General features: G+C 32.7%; 1 protein-coding gene and 1 pseudogene across 1 annotated transcript; one reads left to right on the top strand and one right to left on the bottom strand.

The window, feature by feature from the left end:
* Positions 1–897: 897 nt before the first annotated feature.
* LOC116146019 (plant cysteine oxidase 2) lies at positions 898–4,293 on the bottom strand. Its single transcript, XM_031431428.1, has 5 exons — positions 3,626–4,293; positions 2,698–2,816; positions 2,429–2,594; positions 1,421–1,639; positions 898–1,329 (listed from the first exon to the last, which is right to left on the bottom strand). Exons 1-5 carry the CDS (start codon positions 3,897–3,899, stop codon positions 1,205–1,207), a joined length of 903 nt encoding a protein of 300 aa, XP_031287288.1. The 5' UTR covers positions 3,900–4,293; the 3' UTR covers positions 898–1,204.
* Positions 4,294–13,553: 9,260 nt separating this feature from the next.
* On the top strand, positions 13,554–16,948 carry LOC116146043 (annotated as a pseudogene).
* The last annotated feature ends 1,711 nt before the right edge of the window (positions 16,949–18,659 follow it).

Genomic DNA, 18,659 nt, shown 5'->3' with positions numbered 1-18,659 from the left:
GATCTATTAATGATAACTTTGTGTACATCGATCTTTTGGTGTTTACTTTCGCTAAATTCTCATCAAACAAGAAATTTTGGAGTTATTTTATGTAAGTTGCATGTACAATCCAAGTTTTCTAAGAAATATCAATTGAAGTATAATAAAATACCAACTGAGTTAATATTGCTCATACAAAGAAGAGATGAGGCTGGTACAATAGCAACACGTCAACCCTTGTTAAAAAGTTTAAAGTTATTATTCTTAAACAGCTTTTAACCCAATGGAAATATGGAATCACCTATAAGGCTATAACTCCACAAAAAGTAAGTTTAACCTCTTTAAAATTCACCTTCATCAAGTTGTCTCTAAAAGGACCAACATCCAACCTCTGATGGAATAGAGAAACACAGCCTAGTTAGGCAATCTGTTCATAAAATGATGATCCCCAAGAACCAACTGTTCAGATATAATAAAGACATCGGAAACATAAACTTACTTCTGTTACTAAAACAGCCCACCAGCAATGGTGTTACTGTCCATGACAAAAGTTCAGAAGGGTTCAAACAAATAGGAAATTGTTGTTAAAGTTCATGTCTGTTGTTAAAGTTCATGTCCCAAAAGCACCAAACAGCTTGTTCTGTCTTCCAAGTTCCTCAGCCACCAATTTGAGTTCATTTTTGTGTAACACAGGTCATTCGGCATCGATAACGTGATTCAATCCCCAATAGCCACCATGAGTAAACAAGGTCATGTCATTCAACAGTACGTGAAACAATTCAGTTTAGAATTGAAATATATTTTCTGATACTTTTTCTTTTATCCGTTTATGTACATATCTGTCATCCATGTCATGGAAACTGGAGAAATAGTTCGAGAAAAGACAGCTCATTGAGAAAAGACAAAAGAAGATGATGATGCAGAAAAGAAAAAGTGCACTTTTAACATTTACTCATTCATTGAGCTACAACTTCTTCCGGTGCACACTTACAACACTTCTCTTTTCGTTACTTTTTTTTTTCTTTTTTCTTTTTTTCCCTTTTATGTACAGAACTGTAGAATGAAAAAGCAGCAACAAGTGCCTCATGACCCACCAAATGAAAAAAGAAAAAAAACTGAGAAAGAAGAAACAAACACATAAAAAGAAAATGACAGAAAAGTTCTAAGCTGCACAGAACTGGAAGCAGCCATTAACAACATGGAAGGAAAGATGTAGACAACCAGATCAATGCTCCACTATCGCTGGACCTCTGTATAGTGCTCCAACTACAGCCAAGTCTTCAGGTTTCTCCCTCTCTTGAAGCCATGCATAACCTTCTTTTTCCTCTTCCGGCACTGATACACCATCAGCTGGAATTTCAAGACCATATGGCCTATATTAATTGTTCCTGTAAATGGATTGATAATGGTAAAGTTGAATGTGAAGGAGCAAATGTCATACCTGAAAACTTCGTGAATGGAAAGTCTAAGTAGTATGTGCACTGCCGGCCATCAGGATCGGAATATGGAGGACCAAGCACATCCAGCACTGCACAGGCTGTCACTGCGGTGAAGCAGTGCATGTTGCCTCCATCAGCAGGATAGAGAATTGAGGCGTTGCAAGGGGCAGTAAAGTCAGAATCAACCTTAACCTTTGCCAACCGCATTTCAGGATGTTGAACTGCTTTAAGCAAAAAAAATCTTTCCAATTAACAAACTATGGGCATCATTATCAAAAGAACTAGAAATCAGGTTTCAGCAGTATTTGACACCCTGGATTTTTTCGGCCTTGTGGTTAAGGTGAAACCACCTGCTTTTAGGAGATTCTTTTTTAAATGTCAAATTTAAAGTTTTAACAACTTGAAACTATTTTGTCTTCAATCTCCTTAAGGAAGTTGCTCTTAAGGTCAAAGTTGATATTACATGCCTCCAGCTGTTGTCTTCAACTTTGTTAGCAATATGGACTGTCTTCCATTTACATTACAATGCCCTAGTTAAGGAACAGTGCTAGGATCTTGATTGACAGACTCAACTAGAAATATAAGGGCCAATCCAAATCCAAATTCAAATTCAGGTCGAGGATCACGGAATTTTTTTTTTCTTCTACGATGGATCTCAGCATACAAAGGCCAAATTGAGCAAGAATATGACTCAAATGTTTTGAGAGGGTTCATTTAAAGCCTAAGCCATCTATTGCTCACATAGATAATCTTCGTGGTAATATATTATTTGAAAGTCACTGCCCACAGGTTAAGGCTGTACTTGTTGCTTTTTGGGTTAGTGTTCATATAGCTATAACTTCCTTGTGTACCTTCTCCTCCGTCATTCTTCAAGGGGCTTATCATTTTCATTTAGAAATGTCATGCAGCAACAAGAAAAAGTAGATGCTTCTAAATGTCTATTATTAGAAAGCATGCAGTCTCTCCATGCACAGAAACATACAATGGTGAGATGAGAAGAAAAAACTTACTTTCTGAGGGATTCACAATAGAAGAAGATGTGTTGCACGGGCCATCAGCCACCCAGTCGTATGATTTGATATGCATTGTCCCAAAGAGAAGCTTGCTGAAAACAGTCATTCCAGGATGATTATGGAGAGGAAGGACACCTGATGGTGGCAAGCAGAAGATCCCCATCTGCAGTAATTAGAAAGATCAAGGCCTCAACCAAAAAGAAAAGAATAAATAATACTCTTCTCCCACAAATATGCCTGAAAGGACCTCCAATGAAACCACTTACAGAAAATTTGTCACATTCATGAAGATGCAAGTATGTTATAGCAGGATTTCTTCGGGCTACTGAGTTCCTGAAATGTGGCATATCTTGATTCAGGCCAAGATCCACTGGCTTGATGTTATCTGAAAAAGAGAAAGCCAGTCGCATAAGCACCAATGGTAAACAAATAGGGATACTTAAGAAAGAAATAAAAAATAAAAAAAGGGACATAAAGTTCAAGTCAGTACGCAGAAGAAGCAGCATCCACTATGGGGCATTTCTATTTGTGGAACAATGTTCATGTCAGACTATAGTACTACTTTTAAATGACATTTCTTCTCAACGCTACAAGAAAAACACCTAAATTACACTTTGAAGATGATTAAAGTGAAGCTATCCATTGTCTGCTTATGTTTTGTCAAAGCCTTTGATCAACTTTTCTAGAGATTATAACTTAAAATTACCACCCACAAACCCAGCAATAAAAGGTACAATGCCAATGTCATTCCTACCATAAGAAACACATGTTACTAGTTGCTAAATATTTTTATTTCAAAGCATATGAAAGTACATTAATTTGCATGTATAGACTCTACAGCCGCAAAACAGAAATGCATGCACCGTATAAAAAGGAATAAAACATAATAAAATACACCAGCACAAACTCCAACCATACAAAAACCTTATAATATCAATGTCCAAAAGACAGTACACACTGCTACAAAATCATGAAATGATGTCAGTTCAAACACAATCTCAAAAAACATTAGAATTAAAACAAGATTTTGAACCAGGATTCATAAATGCATCACGTAAAAACAAAAACTTCAATCAAATTTGATCACAACACCTTCACATTGCAATCAAAGTTTCAAATTCTAGCAAAGAATCCCGCAGCACACACACTGAAAAAAACAAATAAAACCAGTCAAAACACACAACATTAACATACCCAAAACTGAACGTAGCCGTTCGATTTTCTCGGGAGAGGGAACAACCCCGGCCCCACCAAAGGCAAACACATCCTTGCAAGTGTCGTAAAGCTTCTGAACCGGCAACAACATCTTCTTATGCCGTCGCCGGTTCTTCTTTGACTGGTTATTCTTATTCGTGCTCGTAATTGATTTCGAATTGGCGTTGCTGTTCTTATTCGAATTCTCAGTAACCGAGGGCAATTCACTAAACTCTTTCCCTTTCAAATCAACCAAGTTCGTCTCAATACCCATTCAAAAAAACACAACCTTTAATTCCTTCCAAAACAGAGGACTCAACACAGACCCAACAAAACACCCCTCCAACTCGAGATGGGTATTTCATAAACCTCTTAAACACGTCAAAACTCGATCTGGGTATCACCCAAAACAAGAAATTTAACCGCCCCAAGGACGAACACACAGAAACAGAGGAAAAAAAGCAGAGCAACAGTAGGTAAAAAACACTGTTTTTTATGGTTCTTTTTGGTGTCACAGAGATTTGAAAGCGAAAACCACCTCTGTGGATGATTGCGATGATGAAGGAGCAGGAATGAGAAGAAGAGGGTATATAAAAGGGAGGGTTTGGTTTTGGTCTTAGGGTTAAAGGTGAAAGAGAAATAGAGTTGAGAGAGTGAAAACCAGGGGCCATAGTTTGGTTGAATCTATGGGCTACCAAAAAAAAAAAAAAAAATTATATATTTCAATTTTCTTTTTTCCTCTTGTTTTTTACTATTTTTGCCCTTCCCTTCTGCTTTTATGACAATCCCTAATCCAAGTTAATTATAATTTTTTCATTAAATTTACTACTAATATTTGCTTCCATTTTAGGGTCATAATTCATAAAGCAAGATTTTTTACTTTGCTTTATAAAGCCTTTTTTTGTGCAAAACTCTATATATTACCTTTAATCACTAACATAATTGAATTGATGACGTGATACAATAAATTCACTTGAATTGTATTACGTGGAATCCACTTGTTAATTTTGAATCAGAATCAAGATTCGATTTAATAATATTCATGAAATTAAAATGAACAAATATTGTAAAATCTTTTTATACTTACTAGATAAGTTTTGATTAATGAATAATTTATATAATTTCTAATGAATTGAAACGAGATTTTTATAATATTCAAAGTGTTTTTTTTTGTTTTATAATTTTTTTATTTAAGATAATTAACTTTGTTTAAAAAAATGGTTTTTATTTGAAGATGGTTTCTATTAAAACCCTGGATTTGTTAATTCAAAGAAAACTACTATTTTATTACTATATTTATTATGGTAAAAACAGAAAGATTATATATATATATATATATATATATATTTTTTGTCTTCTGGTTTTCCAAAACAAGTGAGCTGATTTGCTTTCATGCATGATAATTGCAAGTCAGCCCTCCAATTATGGAAATATTCCAACTTAGGGGTGTATTATGGAAACTTTTACAATTTAGGTAATGACTTCAAGAGTTGGATATTCCTTTTATACTATATTATTATTATATAAAGTTTTTAGTTATCACTTTGACTTGCTAACTCAATAATAGATAACCTGTAAATAAATAAATAAATATATATATATATATATTATAAAATGTTTTTCATATTTTATTGATTTAATCTAAGCAAAAAAAAAAAAAGAAAGCTAAATTTAAGAGTTAAATATATCTTTTTCTTGCATTATCTTTTAATTGTTTATTTGAGTTAATTTCTTAATTGAGAGATAATTATAATTAATTTTTTGTGAAATTTAATTGATGAGACAAATGATAATTAAAAGCAAAATTCATTTATTTCTTTATATTTTTAATTATTTGGCAGTTTTGACATGAAAGATAGTATAAAATTCTCCCCAAAATTAATTCATGCTAAAATTGGTAATTTTTATAATAAATCTCTATTCAATTTTTTCTTTTTCTTTTTTAGCATGATAGTGTAGAATTAGTTTTTTTATTTCCTAATTTAAACAGTAATTAAATAAATTATAAATAAAACACATCAAATTATGTATATATACAACGATTAAATGTAAATTAAAAGACGATTTACTATATATTTTTATCTTCAATTTATTATATAACCTATTTAAAACACCTGGAGAGAGAGAATGGATTCAAATTTGTTAAAAATCTTCTCAAAAATTAGAAACCCATCTCGAAATTTCCCAAAAATATCCTGCAAAAAACAAAAACAAAATCTAAACTAAATTAAATCATATTATAAATATGAAATTCTAATCAATTATCCAAAGTTCAAACCATTTATGGCATATGGTTTAAATTCTCTAAATAAATTTAGAATAAATTATGAGTTTAATATATAAATAAATTATCTTATTAAGTTTTTAATTGACTCGAAAGATCAAAGTTAAAACATTTTTATTTATCTTTCAACTATACGTAGAATTATTAAGTTTTTAATTCAAAAATCAACTATACACATGAAAATCAAACATTTCTTACCAAACTTTGCATCCGTCGAATGGCATTGAGATTTTTGCAAAATGAACTCAAGGTTTCTTCGATTAATCTTTGCAAACATAGTAAATAAAATAGTTTATACAAATTAAGTTCTTTCATCAGTTCTAAGACGATTGAGATAATGAACGTTAAGATTCTCTTCATCTATATACATATATATAAAATAAAAAAAAGTAAAGAAAAACAAAAACAAAAATTCACACGAAACGATCCGACACGTGGAGACCATGCCGAATAAAACATAATTTGACATAGCGAATGTGTTTTAACGTTAATAAAAAATAGTTTACGTATTTATATGTTATTTTAATGAATATAGAGTGATTCATTTATATATAATTAAAAGTAAAAGCACCATTTGCAAATAATAAAACGACTTTTTCCTTGACCATAAAAAACAAAAACCATAATTAACTTAATCAAAAAGAAGGATAATCTGGGAAAATCAGAAGAAAAACCCTAGTCCGGCTTTGAATAAGAATAGTAAATAATTAATTAATTAATGGTTTTTGTGAGAAAATTTTTCCTTTTCGGCATGCAAAAAGGAAGGTTGGACTCATGCAACTAAGCACACATTAATCTTGTTTAATTAAAAACAATTAGTAACGTAAACTTTGGCCAAGAGAAAATTAACAAAGGGCCAAAGTGGTTGGTGGAACAAACCTAATTGTTTTTATTCTAAAAAGATTGAAATTTCTTTGTTTTCTGTGTTTTCTGCCTGGTTTAATTGCTTTTCATCTCAGAAAATACGCAGATTCATGAAGTTGCAAGGAGTGATTATTTTGTTTTCTTTGTTTTTTGTTTTTTTTCTCTGCTCAATCAAAAACTTTGTGCTAATCCCCCTCACGATAATCATATGCATGAGGCTTCCAGGAAAGGTCAGGGTGGCAATGATTCATACTTGTTCATATATAAGTATGAGAAAAGACTATAATACCCTTTTCGATAATGTTATTGAGTTGATACAATAATCTTTTTAGATACCCTAAAATAATTAGCATCTTAGAAGTTTTCGATAATGTTATTATGTAATACTGTTCGACACTAATTTTGGCAACGTGGTAGGACGGTAGACTGACATATGTGTTGCATCGAAAAATTATGATTCTCTTGTTGTGAGAGATCAAGATTCAAGACTTCATAAAATTTGTAAGAATTTAATAAATATTTTCTTAAAATAAATCATAATTCTTGATTTATTTTAAGAAACTGTTTATTATTCTAAGTATGAATGTGAAACGAATTTCCTAGTTGCTTGAGTTACTATTACAAGATATTTATCATAGATCATATAGATGACTTTTGTTCAATTTTTGTTGAAATTTCAATGAAGAAAAATTTGGAAAATTATGGAATAATTTGAGGTGACATTTCTGGAATCTCTAAACAAATGAGCTGTCCTTAATTAATTAATTAATTAAAATAGTATAATAGTATATCTAGCCGTCACCGGGTAATCTGATAGTAAAAGAATAAAAAAAGTTTTATGAGTTCTTGAGTTTGAGTCTCTCTATACACTAATAAGGATGATCACTAAGACTCTTACCCAACCTGTAATTCCAGAGTCTCGAGAGAGCAATTCTAGAATCTCAGAGGATTAGTTGAACTTACAAAAACACTAATAGGGATCCATATTGAGGCTCTTACCTGGCCTGTAGTTCCGAAACCCTAGAGGATAGTTGAAATACATACAAACTGACCCATACACCAGCGGTAATTAAAAAAAAAAAAATATATAAGATAATTAATTTATAAGTTTATAATAATTATAATTAGTCAATAAAAAATTGTAACATCCCAATAATGGGTTGAATAAATAAGGATTATTTGTTAAGCAAGCTTGACATTGAATTAGTCATATAAGCATGGCTGCCTGTTGCGTCTAATTGATAAAGATTAGTTGATTGATAAGACCTTTTCCTATTAATTATCTTTTATTTTCAAACATATTTACCGTGTATTTTTAGATGTATAAATGTACATTGTACTATACTTTATATTAAATTACGTGATGTATACGAATGTTTCAGTATAATTAAAGAATGACGAGGTGGTTGTATTGTATTTGTGTGTGACTGGGTATAGCCAACTTTGATAATGTAAGCATGACCAAATCCATACCTTTTCTCTCATAATAATAATAATCTGAAAATTCAAGTGAAGACTGAAGACCAGGTCTGTCCCTCTGGCTGCCCATATTTATCTCTAGAAGGTGCTAACCCACTGTAGCGTTGTTCTTTCACTTTCATACTGTATAAATTTGCTTTGGATTTCGCCATGATATTCTTCTATCCTTGACCAACTAAAAATCCTACCTTTAACCATTTCTTAAAAATCCAACCTTCTTGACCAACTATTTCCTTATATATATATATACAATAATGCTACGGACACCAAAAAAATTATACTGAAATCGTGTACCGGCTTACGTGTAACACGTCTCTTATTTTTTTTATAATTTTTTTCTAGTGAACGGCCGTCCATCAAATTTGGACGGCCATTCACTCACATGGACGCCCATATGGACGGGCGTCCATATAGAAGGGACGGGCGTCCCTATTTAAAGGACGTCCGTCCATAAATAAATTTTGAAAATAAAAAAAGAAAAACTTTGGGGACGGCCGTCCATAAATTATGGACGGCCGTCCCTTACATTTGGACGGGCGTTCATTCCTAATGGACGCCCGTCCATACTTAAAAAAAAAAAAAGAATGTTTGGACGGGCGTCCATTTCCGTCCATTATTTTAGTTTCTACAAATTAAAGAAAAACTTTGGATGGGACGGGCGTCCGTAAGGAATGGACGCCCGTCCATTACTTATGTTTTTGTGAAATTTTTCCAGTGATAGCAATCTCATGCAGTATCTCCTGCACATCATCAACCAACTTTTTGACGTCCTCCGACCAGTATAGTACGTTTGCATCCTGGTTGAAATTCTGTAGCTTATCCTTATTCTCTTCATCGCTGCTGACTTCCCCAAAAATCTTAAACTTTTGCCTCCCCCGAAAAAACATAGTGAATGAAGACGAAGAAGTAGACGAGCGAAGTTCTGCACCTTCTTCACTTGCCTCCATGGAAACTTTATTGCATCCATTTTGATTTAACATGTTAGATTTTCAAACATATTGACTTAGACTTTCAAACACATTGCCAGTATAGTACAGTTCAACGAATATTCATGGAAAAAGAAGTGAAAACTTTCAAACACATTGCCAGTATAGTACAGTTCAACAAATATTCATGGAAAAAGAAGTGAAAGACTACTTTCCATGGAACTAAAATAATGGACAGGCGTCCATTAGACGCCCGTCCAAACATTTTTTTTTTTTTTTTAAGTATGGACGGGCGTCCATAAATATTTTTTTTTTTTTTTTTTAAATATGGACGCCCGTCCATAATTTATGGACGGCCGTCCCCAAAGTTTTTTTTTTATTTTTAAATTTATTTATGGACGGGCGTCCTTTAAATGGGGACCCGTCCCTTGATATAGACGCCCGTCCATATAATATGGACGGGCGTCCATGTGAGTGAATGGCCGTCCAAATTTGATGGACGGTCGTTCACTAAAAAAAAATTGTAAAAAAAATGAGAGACGTGTTACACGTAAGCCGGTACACGATTTCGGTGTAGTTTTTTCGGTGTCTGTAGCATTATATATATAATATATATATATCTACTAACCATTTCTTCACATATATACACTAAATAATATTGTACTTACAACTGAGTCATATAATCAAGACAAAAATAAAGAACAGAGTAATCATTTTACATAAATTTTGTGTAATTTTTATTTAATTGTATGACTCAATTGTAAACAAAACATTATTGATATACATCATACAATTTACTAAAAGGGTTATCAAAGGGTTTTCTCATATATATATACACTATAACAGCTTACCAAAATGGCTATCAAAGGGCTTCTCACCACACCCACACACCCACATATATATATAAAAGGATTTCTTCATATATATATATATACTATAACAACCTACCAAAAGGGCTATCAAAGGTTATATAATATATATATATTATACACTATACAATCTATCAAAAGATATCAAAGGGCTATCAAATTGGTGAGGGACCCTCCCTCACGCTCGACTTGCACAACTATCACCAATCCCATCCCACCCTCACATAAACGTGATGTTGAGTAGTTCAAGGGAAGAGAGAGTCCAACTATATATATATATCATAACAGCTTATCAAATTAATGATGTAAGATAAATATAACTTTTAACACATAATTAAGGTTTTTTTTTTTTTTTTTTTAATATGTGTTATAAAAATAAATCGATACCTTAAAAATAACAAACAGTACATATCTATAGTTTAAGGTTTTCTTTTTTAGTATATTAATTGTAAACGTCATCATGAGTCGATTTTGATACTCCAAACTCAAGCTTAATCAAGTATATATTGTTAGTTTCAAAATATATATTTCACTTACGGACTCTATTATGCATGTAGCCGTCTTTCGTCTAAAATTTATTTACTTAATTAGTTGAAAAACTTGATAAGTTTTTTATTTTACAATTAAACCCAAAATTCCTTTCAAGTTAAAACCATGTGATAAAAAGCAACAATCTCACACAAATCAAGAAATCTCTTCGACTTGCAAACAAGATTACATGTCACATGTATATAAATATATACATTAATATTTATTTATTTGCCTAATTGCTCTAATTTATACCTTATAATATTACTTTATAACAAATAAATGATTCTAATCATGAAAGTTTGTGGCTCTCACATGATAATATGATATGTCAAATAATTTTTTATTATAATTAACGTAACTTATCCATTAATTTAATGTTAGATATCGTGATGTTTAACGCATCGTATCAGACCATAGTATTAACACATTAAAAATTTTACACACATATTCACAATGGTATATTATATTGTCCAGCTAATTGAGTTGAATAAGCACGTCTTGAGCAAGACGTGTTGTTGATCCGAAAATTGTACCAACTAAAGGCACGTGATTGACAATGCTAGAACTTAGGTGTGTGCATACTCTAGATGGATCAACATGAAGAATGCGACGACGAATGTAAAACAATTAACATAAACAAATAAGACTTTTTAAATGGTTCGGTATTTATATGTAAAACCTCCATCTATTGTTTGTTATTAAATGTATGTTATCAACGATCTAACTTACAAAGAGTTATCTGTATTATTCTCTTTTTTTCGAGTTCTTTCTCTTGCATACCCTTAAAACAAATTATATCGGGCTTACATAGTGCCCATTACAAGGTTCAATTCAATAAAACAGAGAAGTTGCGTGATCTTCGCCTTGAATATGAGATTCATATAACGATATTTTCATGTCAAATGAGTTATCGCTCCGGATTTCCCACACAACACATCTAAAGAAATTACGTTAGTCAAACGGTAGATATCGTAATGCTTAGCACATCAGACGATATTATTTAATACATTAACATTTAAAAACTGTTCGCAAATGGTTTTATCTATCTCGTTTAACTTTTAAGAAGTTTAATAATAAACCCGTTTAAAGTTGAATAAGCACGTCTTGAGTAGGACATCTAAAGAAAATCATGTCTACTCAATAAAAAACCCTAATTTGAAATTAGGTTTAGACCCACCATGTTGAGCTGTAAAAATGGTATCTTCGGGATGTTTTGTTACGTTTATAAGAAGAACAAAGGAAATCCATTTCTTCTTAAAATATAAATTGTCCCCAAAGATTCGATCAGTACATTAATTCTGGCAGAATATCATATACTCTAATTTAATTTAGTTTAGTTTAGTTTAATTAAAAGTAAGCTCACACTTGACGGTCGACTGGTTCTAAGCATGTGGACTCTATTAATTGCTTAATTAATTACGAGTAAATGACTTTTTCCCACCTAAGGTTTGCCTTAATGACACTTTTCCACCCGAAAAATTCAAAGTATCACTTTATTGTAAAAAACCACATTTGTTAGTAAATTTTTTGTGAAAAAGATAGGACGGTCAGAGTCTATTATAGTAAGGGTAGGATAGTCAATTAAAAAAGACACCTAATTATGACGATGTATCTTTTCTGGTCAATTAATTTTCATCATTTCTGGACGGTTGTCAGCGCCGTCATGGTTGTTCTTCACCACTTTCGACGACTTCTACTGCTTCGTGTGTCTGTTCGCTCTCTACATTGTTGCATCCGTTCTTTTGAGCTGATTTTCCTTTGTGAGGTTGTGGTGATCTAATGACTTTGCTGTTTTGTTGTGTGTTTTTCAACGTCGGTGATCGTTTCAACTTCACCTTGCTCATTTTTTTGGCACACAACTGTTAAAGAAGAGTCCCAACCAACTCCAACAGTCCTCTTTCTCGCGCGTGCTCAAGCGCCCAGCCTGGCACACCAATATGAAGTTAGGGTATTTTCATCTTCACAATAATATCATTATATTTAATAGAAATTATTAACGGAACATAATGTTGTGTAATAAAGTAGTATTTTGAAACTTTTGGGGGAAAGTGTCATTAAGACAACCTTGGGTGGGAAAAAGTGTTTCTCTTAATTAACATATAATTAAGCACCAATTCATTTTACGTGGAAGTAATTGCTCCCTTTATATTATTTTTAAATCAAAAGCTCTCCATTATAAAAAGATTCATTCACTCCTAGCCTCTCACTCTAGCTCTCCAAGTGTTCTCTTTGTATATTAATTAATTAAAAACATAAAATTTTAATGTATGCTATTAAATTCTAAGTGAATAAATTCAAAATAAGAAACCTAATATTGCATTGACGTAATCAATTTTTTGTCCTTGTTATTCTTAATGTGTGTCCTAAATTCATAAATAAAACTTTATTAGCCTTATCGTGACGATGTTTTTAGTAAAAAAATGATAGTTTGGGGGTCTTAGACAATAATTTTGATAATTCAACATAATAACAGAAAATATTTATGAAAACCAAGATGTGGTAACATAAAGTTATGTACCATAACAAACCTTATAGAAATGAATAGAATACACTATATTATTGGGGAGTAATGTTCCGGAGTGGGGTAACATACCCCAATACTCTTATTCTTTCCTAAATAAAATATCAATAGAAAAAATTGGGCTTCATTACCCATGGACTAAGCTGTTATTAGTTGGGCCTGATTTGTCTTAATCAGGCCCAGATTGATCCAACTCGGGGTTACTAAACCCCCCGAAACAATTACTTATGCACCCAAGCCCAAAAGAGTAATTTCGTTGTCTCACCGCTGATCTTTCGTTCACACAACAAAACAAAAAACGAAAACAAAAAAAACAGAAAACAATTTCGGAATTATTATGAAAACAGATCTGTTTTTGCTACGAATCTGATCTGCGTTTTTTAATTTTATTTATTAAAACCGAACACCACCTCTCACTCTCTCCTCTCTATTTGGATTTCGGTTTCGGTTTCAATAATTGTAGAGAAAAATGTACGGATTCGAAGCAATGACGTTCAACATTCACGGCGGTTACCTGGGGCGATCGTGAGGGGCCACAGGGCCGGGCTCTTGACGGCACTGATTACAACAATCTCTGCCAGTGTGAAACCCTGGACGATATCAAATGCATCTCTCTGCCACCGAGTACGGTCCCTACCTCAAAAACGGTGGGTTTAGTTATTTTGTTGTTCTAATATGCGTGGATTTTAAGTAATTTTAGCGTGATTGGAGTCTTGGAGTTGAAAACGTGTGTTTTGATTTTATCGTTTTAGGTTTTGATTATGGTTGTTAATTTTCAGGTTTTTGAAGTGATTTTTGTGCTGATTGAGTTTATGATATGGAAACGGTGCTTTTGGTGATTGGAGAAGGAATTGAAGTGGAAGTTGGATCTTTGGTTGTGTAATGTTGATTGGAGATTGGGAGAGTTTTAGCTTAGATGAATTTGGATTTTAGTGTGTTTATGTGGGTGGTTGATTTAACGATTTGGATTTTATTTGCTTTGCAAAAATGTGGTTCACTGTGTTTCTTAATATTGGGGGGGTGTTAAGGTTTGATTTAGAGTAGAATGTTGATTTTAATGGAATATGTGATTGATAGCGTTAATATGCTTTTCTATATTGGATTGAGCTGAACGGGTAATGAATTATACAATTGTATTCTTGATATGTGTGTGGGGAATGACTCTTTTTAGAGCTCAGTCAGTAGTGTCTTTTTTTTTTTTTAATTCACTTTCATCTAAATGGATTGGTTCAGTTTAATTAGTATATGTGTCTTAGAAGTCACTGATCATGCTTACCGGGTCTTTGAACTTGCTGCAGAACCTTCACCATTGCATACAACTACGATGTGGAGAAATGCACTCTTAAATTGGTTGATGAGTATAAGCACATGTTGTGCCAAGCCACTGAGCCTTTGTCAACCTTCTTAGAGTATATCACGTACGCAGCTCTTTTTTTCTTAATATTATTTCTGTATTTGATTATTGTTAAATTGGGTTTGTCTTGGAAGCTTTGTTTAATAGGTGTAGAGGTGAACTGTATATTTTTTTTTTTTTTTAAAAATCAATTATTAGAGAGGTAGAATTAAATATTTGTTGTTTTATCCAGATATGGTCACATGATAGACAATGTTGTCTTGATTGTTACTGGAACCTGCATGAGAGAGATGTTAGGAATTATTGGAGAAATGCCATCCTTTGGCATGTTTGACAGGTATAATTACTCTATGTGATTTTCATCTTAAAACTTTTGATGTCTCATAAGATTTCTTAAAATTTCCCCTTTTCCACCATCAGCATTGCTACACTGCAGTTGCTCAAAATATGCGGGAGCTTTACAGATTGTGCTTGTCGACACACCATTAGCTCCATACTTTTCTGAATGTATTACATCTGAGGTGGACGATATGATTTGTGTCAGAGCTGATTATCTTGCATCATATTTTAGCATTTTATGTTGTTTCTGTATGTTAGGGGTAATGCTGGTGGTGCTTTACTTCAAGAAATGTCAGTTATAGGTCCCTCTTTCGTATTTGAATTGCTTTATAGTCTTTTAAAGAAGTTTGGAAGACACTAATTAGCACCTTTAGGTAGGAAAAAATTATAAACTTTTTCCAGACATTATATGGAATCATTTTTCTGATGTCCTATTAATATAATAACAAACTCTAATGTCCTTATTAAAAAAAAAAAAAGAAAACTTTTCATTTCTTGTTTTCCACCTTATTAATGTAATAATTGTAATTGTGGAGAAATGGGATCTCATCTTTATCCATAGAAGTTCATCTTGAAAGATTTTTGCTGTTTTATATTCAGTTGTTAATGACCTTTCGGTATCCTGTGGTTTGCTGATTTATTCAATTTGTTCCCTTGTAGTTGGATGATATGAACATCGAAATAATGAGGAACACTCTTTACAAGCTTACCTTGAAGATTTACAAGTTTTGTCAGGTTAGGGTTGATTGCTAAATTAAGAAAGACCCCTTTCCTCTCCCCCTCCTCTCATATGCAAAGTTTTTCTTACTATTTTCTTATCAAGTTTAATCTGTTTTTTCCAATAGAAATTGGGTGGTGCCACTGCAGAGATCATGTCTGACCTCCTAGCTTTTGAGGCTGACAGAAGGCTGTCAATATCAGCATAAATAGGTACTGTTACCATATTTGCTTGCCCACTGAAATTTAACATACGTATCTATATTATGTTTCTTCTATTCAGATTTTACGATATTTAATCCTTAATTTTTGTTTTTATTGTTCTGCAGTATTGGGACTGAGCTTACCCGGGATGACGTCGGAAACTGTACTCTAACTTTGGGTTACTGTAAGCTCTTTACTCATTAAGTCTTACTTTGGTTTGTATCTGCTGTTTGGATATGCTTCTCTGACATAATTTGCTTATGTACAGTTATCCCTATGGCCATGAGGAACTTGCCGTCTGTGAGGATATAGATCAGGTTTGATCGCTTACTCGGGTGTTTGTGAGTCTGGGTGGTTGGCACATGGGCAGAGTTTTTGTTGTTACTGTTGCTTCCATTCTCTATACTATATGCGGTCTATTTCATATTACTCTATATTTAGAACTAAATATTGAATGGCCCTGTTGTGGTTTGGCTTCTTCTAGAAAGTGTCTTTTGATGTTACTGATTGTTGGTGATTTAATGCGTTAGTCATTCTTTGTTCAAACTCCAACCAGTTACTGTAGTGACTACAATTGTGAAACAGGCTAAGTTATTATGCTTTGTGCATGGTGCAAGGACTTGATGAATTGAAAACGACGGTTAATCATTTGATTGTTAGCACTTCCTTGAGAATGTATTACATATGGTGCTATTGTGTGTTCTTATGTAGGTTCGCGGTGTTATGAAAAATATCCTCCATATCATTCTCTTTTTCAAAATTGTCATATGGGAGAGCCAAATGCTCGACAAGGCATTTTATGAAGAGGAGGTGAAAAGGCTTTGCTTAGCATTTGAGCAGCAGGTTTGTGATCCATTTACCAAGAACTGTTGCTTTACATTAAACACTAATGTTCCTTATATTTTGACAGCCTTGGAAGTAACTTAACGTCGCATTTTCTTACCTGCAGTTCCATTATGGTGTCTTCTTCGCATACATGAGGCTGAGGGAGCAGGAGATCAGGAACCTGATGTGGATATCTGAGTGTGTGGCTCAGAACCAGAAGTCTAGAGTTCATGACAGTGTGGTTTTCATATTTTAGTTTCTCTTCAACTCTGTTATAAACAACAATCTTATGATCTTTTGCATAATCTTGCTGTAAATTGCCCCACCTTCTTCTCTATTCATCATCTTCGGTTCCATCAATAGCAGCTGTTTACCTGGCTGCAACGATCGCAGGATTTGTGTAATAAAAAAAAAAAAAGAAAAAAGAAAAATTGTATGTGTTTATTTTCATGGTTATTTTAATTGAGACTGAGAGATCTTGTATTATTATTCATCTTATATTATATTATTGTTCCGAGGATGAGGTTCTGTAGCTTTCATGAGGCAGAATAATGATGTTAATAAAAGTAGTAGTTTCTTTCATGCCTTCATTTTTCTTCTCTTAATGATAATTACTTCTTCAGAATAATTTACGTGGAATGATTTCATCAATTTGAATTAAATATATATACTGTTCAAGAGCTCTCCTCGGCGGCATGATTTTTAGTATGCCACGGCATAAAGTGTAATAAAAGAGTTCGGTGAAAGGATGGGTAGTTGTTTGGTATTGAAATATATTTTAACCCTTACATTTTTTAATTTAGTTAAACATTCTATAACAAAATTTTAAAAATTAACAAAAACACCAAAATTAACAAAAACAGCTCTAAAAATAGAGCCGTCATCAATGGCCAAATAGATTTGGTTGTCAATAATGGTTAAAGTCTAGTCATTTTTGGCTAAATTCATGGTGGACCTCTCTTTTGGTCCTTTTGGATTCGATTGATCATGCATCGTTTCGACAGCAGCGATCAACGATAGGCGATGGTTGCTGGCGGCCAGTAATGGCTTGGATAGGTGAAGGTATTTTTGTTAATTTATGATCTTTTATTATGAAATGTAATTGTTTTTAGTTGAATAAAGTTGGAATGATGATAGAAATTTAGAATAGGTTAATGGAAACAAGTCCCACCCACTTTTCATTTTCAATAGAAAAATCTTATTTAATTCAAATTAATTTTCAAAATAATGACCCAATAAGTAAACAAACATATATTCTGTTTTTTAATCCAAATAAGATAACAGAAAAATGATTTTACTGAGTGAAACAAACAGCGGGTTAGAATTTTAGAGGAAAATTATAACGGTTATTCATGGTTAAGCTCAAACTGCTTACGGGTTTGTATGCGTCATAACCTTATAGTCGAACCCTAACTATTTAAGGGTTTTTTTTATAGTAAAACCCCGTGAATTTGACCTATTTCTAGTGAATATTTTTTATTTTAGAAATGTTATCACTTTTAACCTTCAAATTTATTAACAATTTCATCAATTTAACCTTAAAAAAAATATTATCTTCTTAACTATCATCACGTACGCAGCTCTTCTTTTTCTGAATATTATTTCTGTATTTGATTATTGTACAAAATTGGGTTTGCTTGGAAGCTTTGTTTTAAATAGGTGTAGAGGTAACTGGTCTTTTATTTTTTTTATAAAATCAATTATTGAGAGGGTAGAATTAAAATATTTGTGTTTTTACCAGATATGGTCACATGATAGACAACGTTGTCTTGATTGTTACTGGAACCTTGCATGAGAGAGATGTTCAGGAATTATTGGAGAAATGCCATCCTTTGGGCATGTTTGACAGGTATATTACTCTATGTGATTTTCATCTAAAACTTTTGATGTCTCATAAGATTTCTTAAAATTCCCTTTTCCACCATCAGCTTGCTACACTGGCAGTGCTCAAAAATGCGGGAGCTTTACAGATTGGTGCTTTTCGACCCACCATTAGCTCCATACTTTTCTGAATGTATTACATCTGAGGTATGGACGATATGATTTGTGTCAGAGCGGATTATCTTGCATCATATTTTAAGGTCTTACACTTTTTTTTGTTTCTGTATGTTAGGGGAATGC

This window comes from Pistacia vera, unplaced genomic scaffold (assembly GCF_008641045.1).
Source record: "Pistacia vera cultivar Batoury unplaced genomic scaffold, PisVer_v2 Contig470, whole genome shotgun sequence".
In the NCBI taxonomy this organism is placed as follows: domain Eukaryota; kingdom Viridiplantae; phylum Streptophyta; class Magnoliopsida; order Sapindales; family Anacardiaceae; genus Pistacia; species Pistacia vera.
This window is presented reverse-complemented; position numbering and strand designations above follow the sequence as displayed.

Coding starts and splice junctions, on each gene's coding strand:
- LOC116146019 (XM_031431428.1), bottom strand. CDS start 3,899: ATGGGTATTGAGACGAACTTGGTTGATTTGAAAGGGAAAGAGTTTAGT. Junction 2,817..3,625: donor ACGGCTACGTTCAGTTTTGG/GTATGTTAATGT, acceptor TCTCTTTTTCAG/ATAACATCAAGCCAGTGGAT. Junction 1,330..1,420: donor TCCATTCACGAAGTTTTCAG/GTATGACATTTG, acceptor TTGAAATTCCAG/CTGATGGTGTATCAGTGCCG.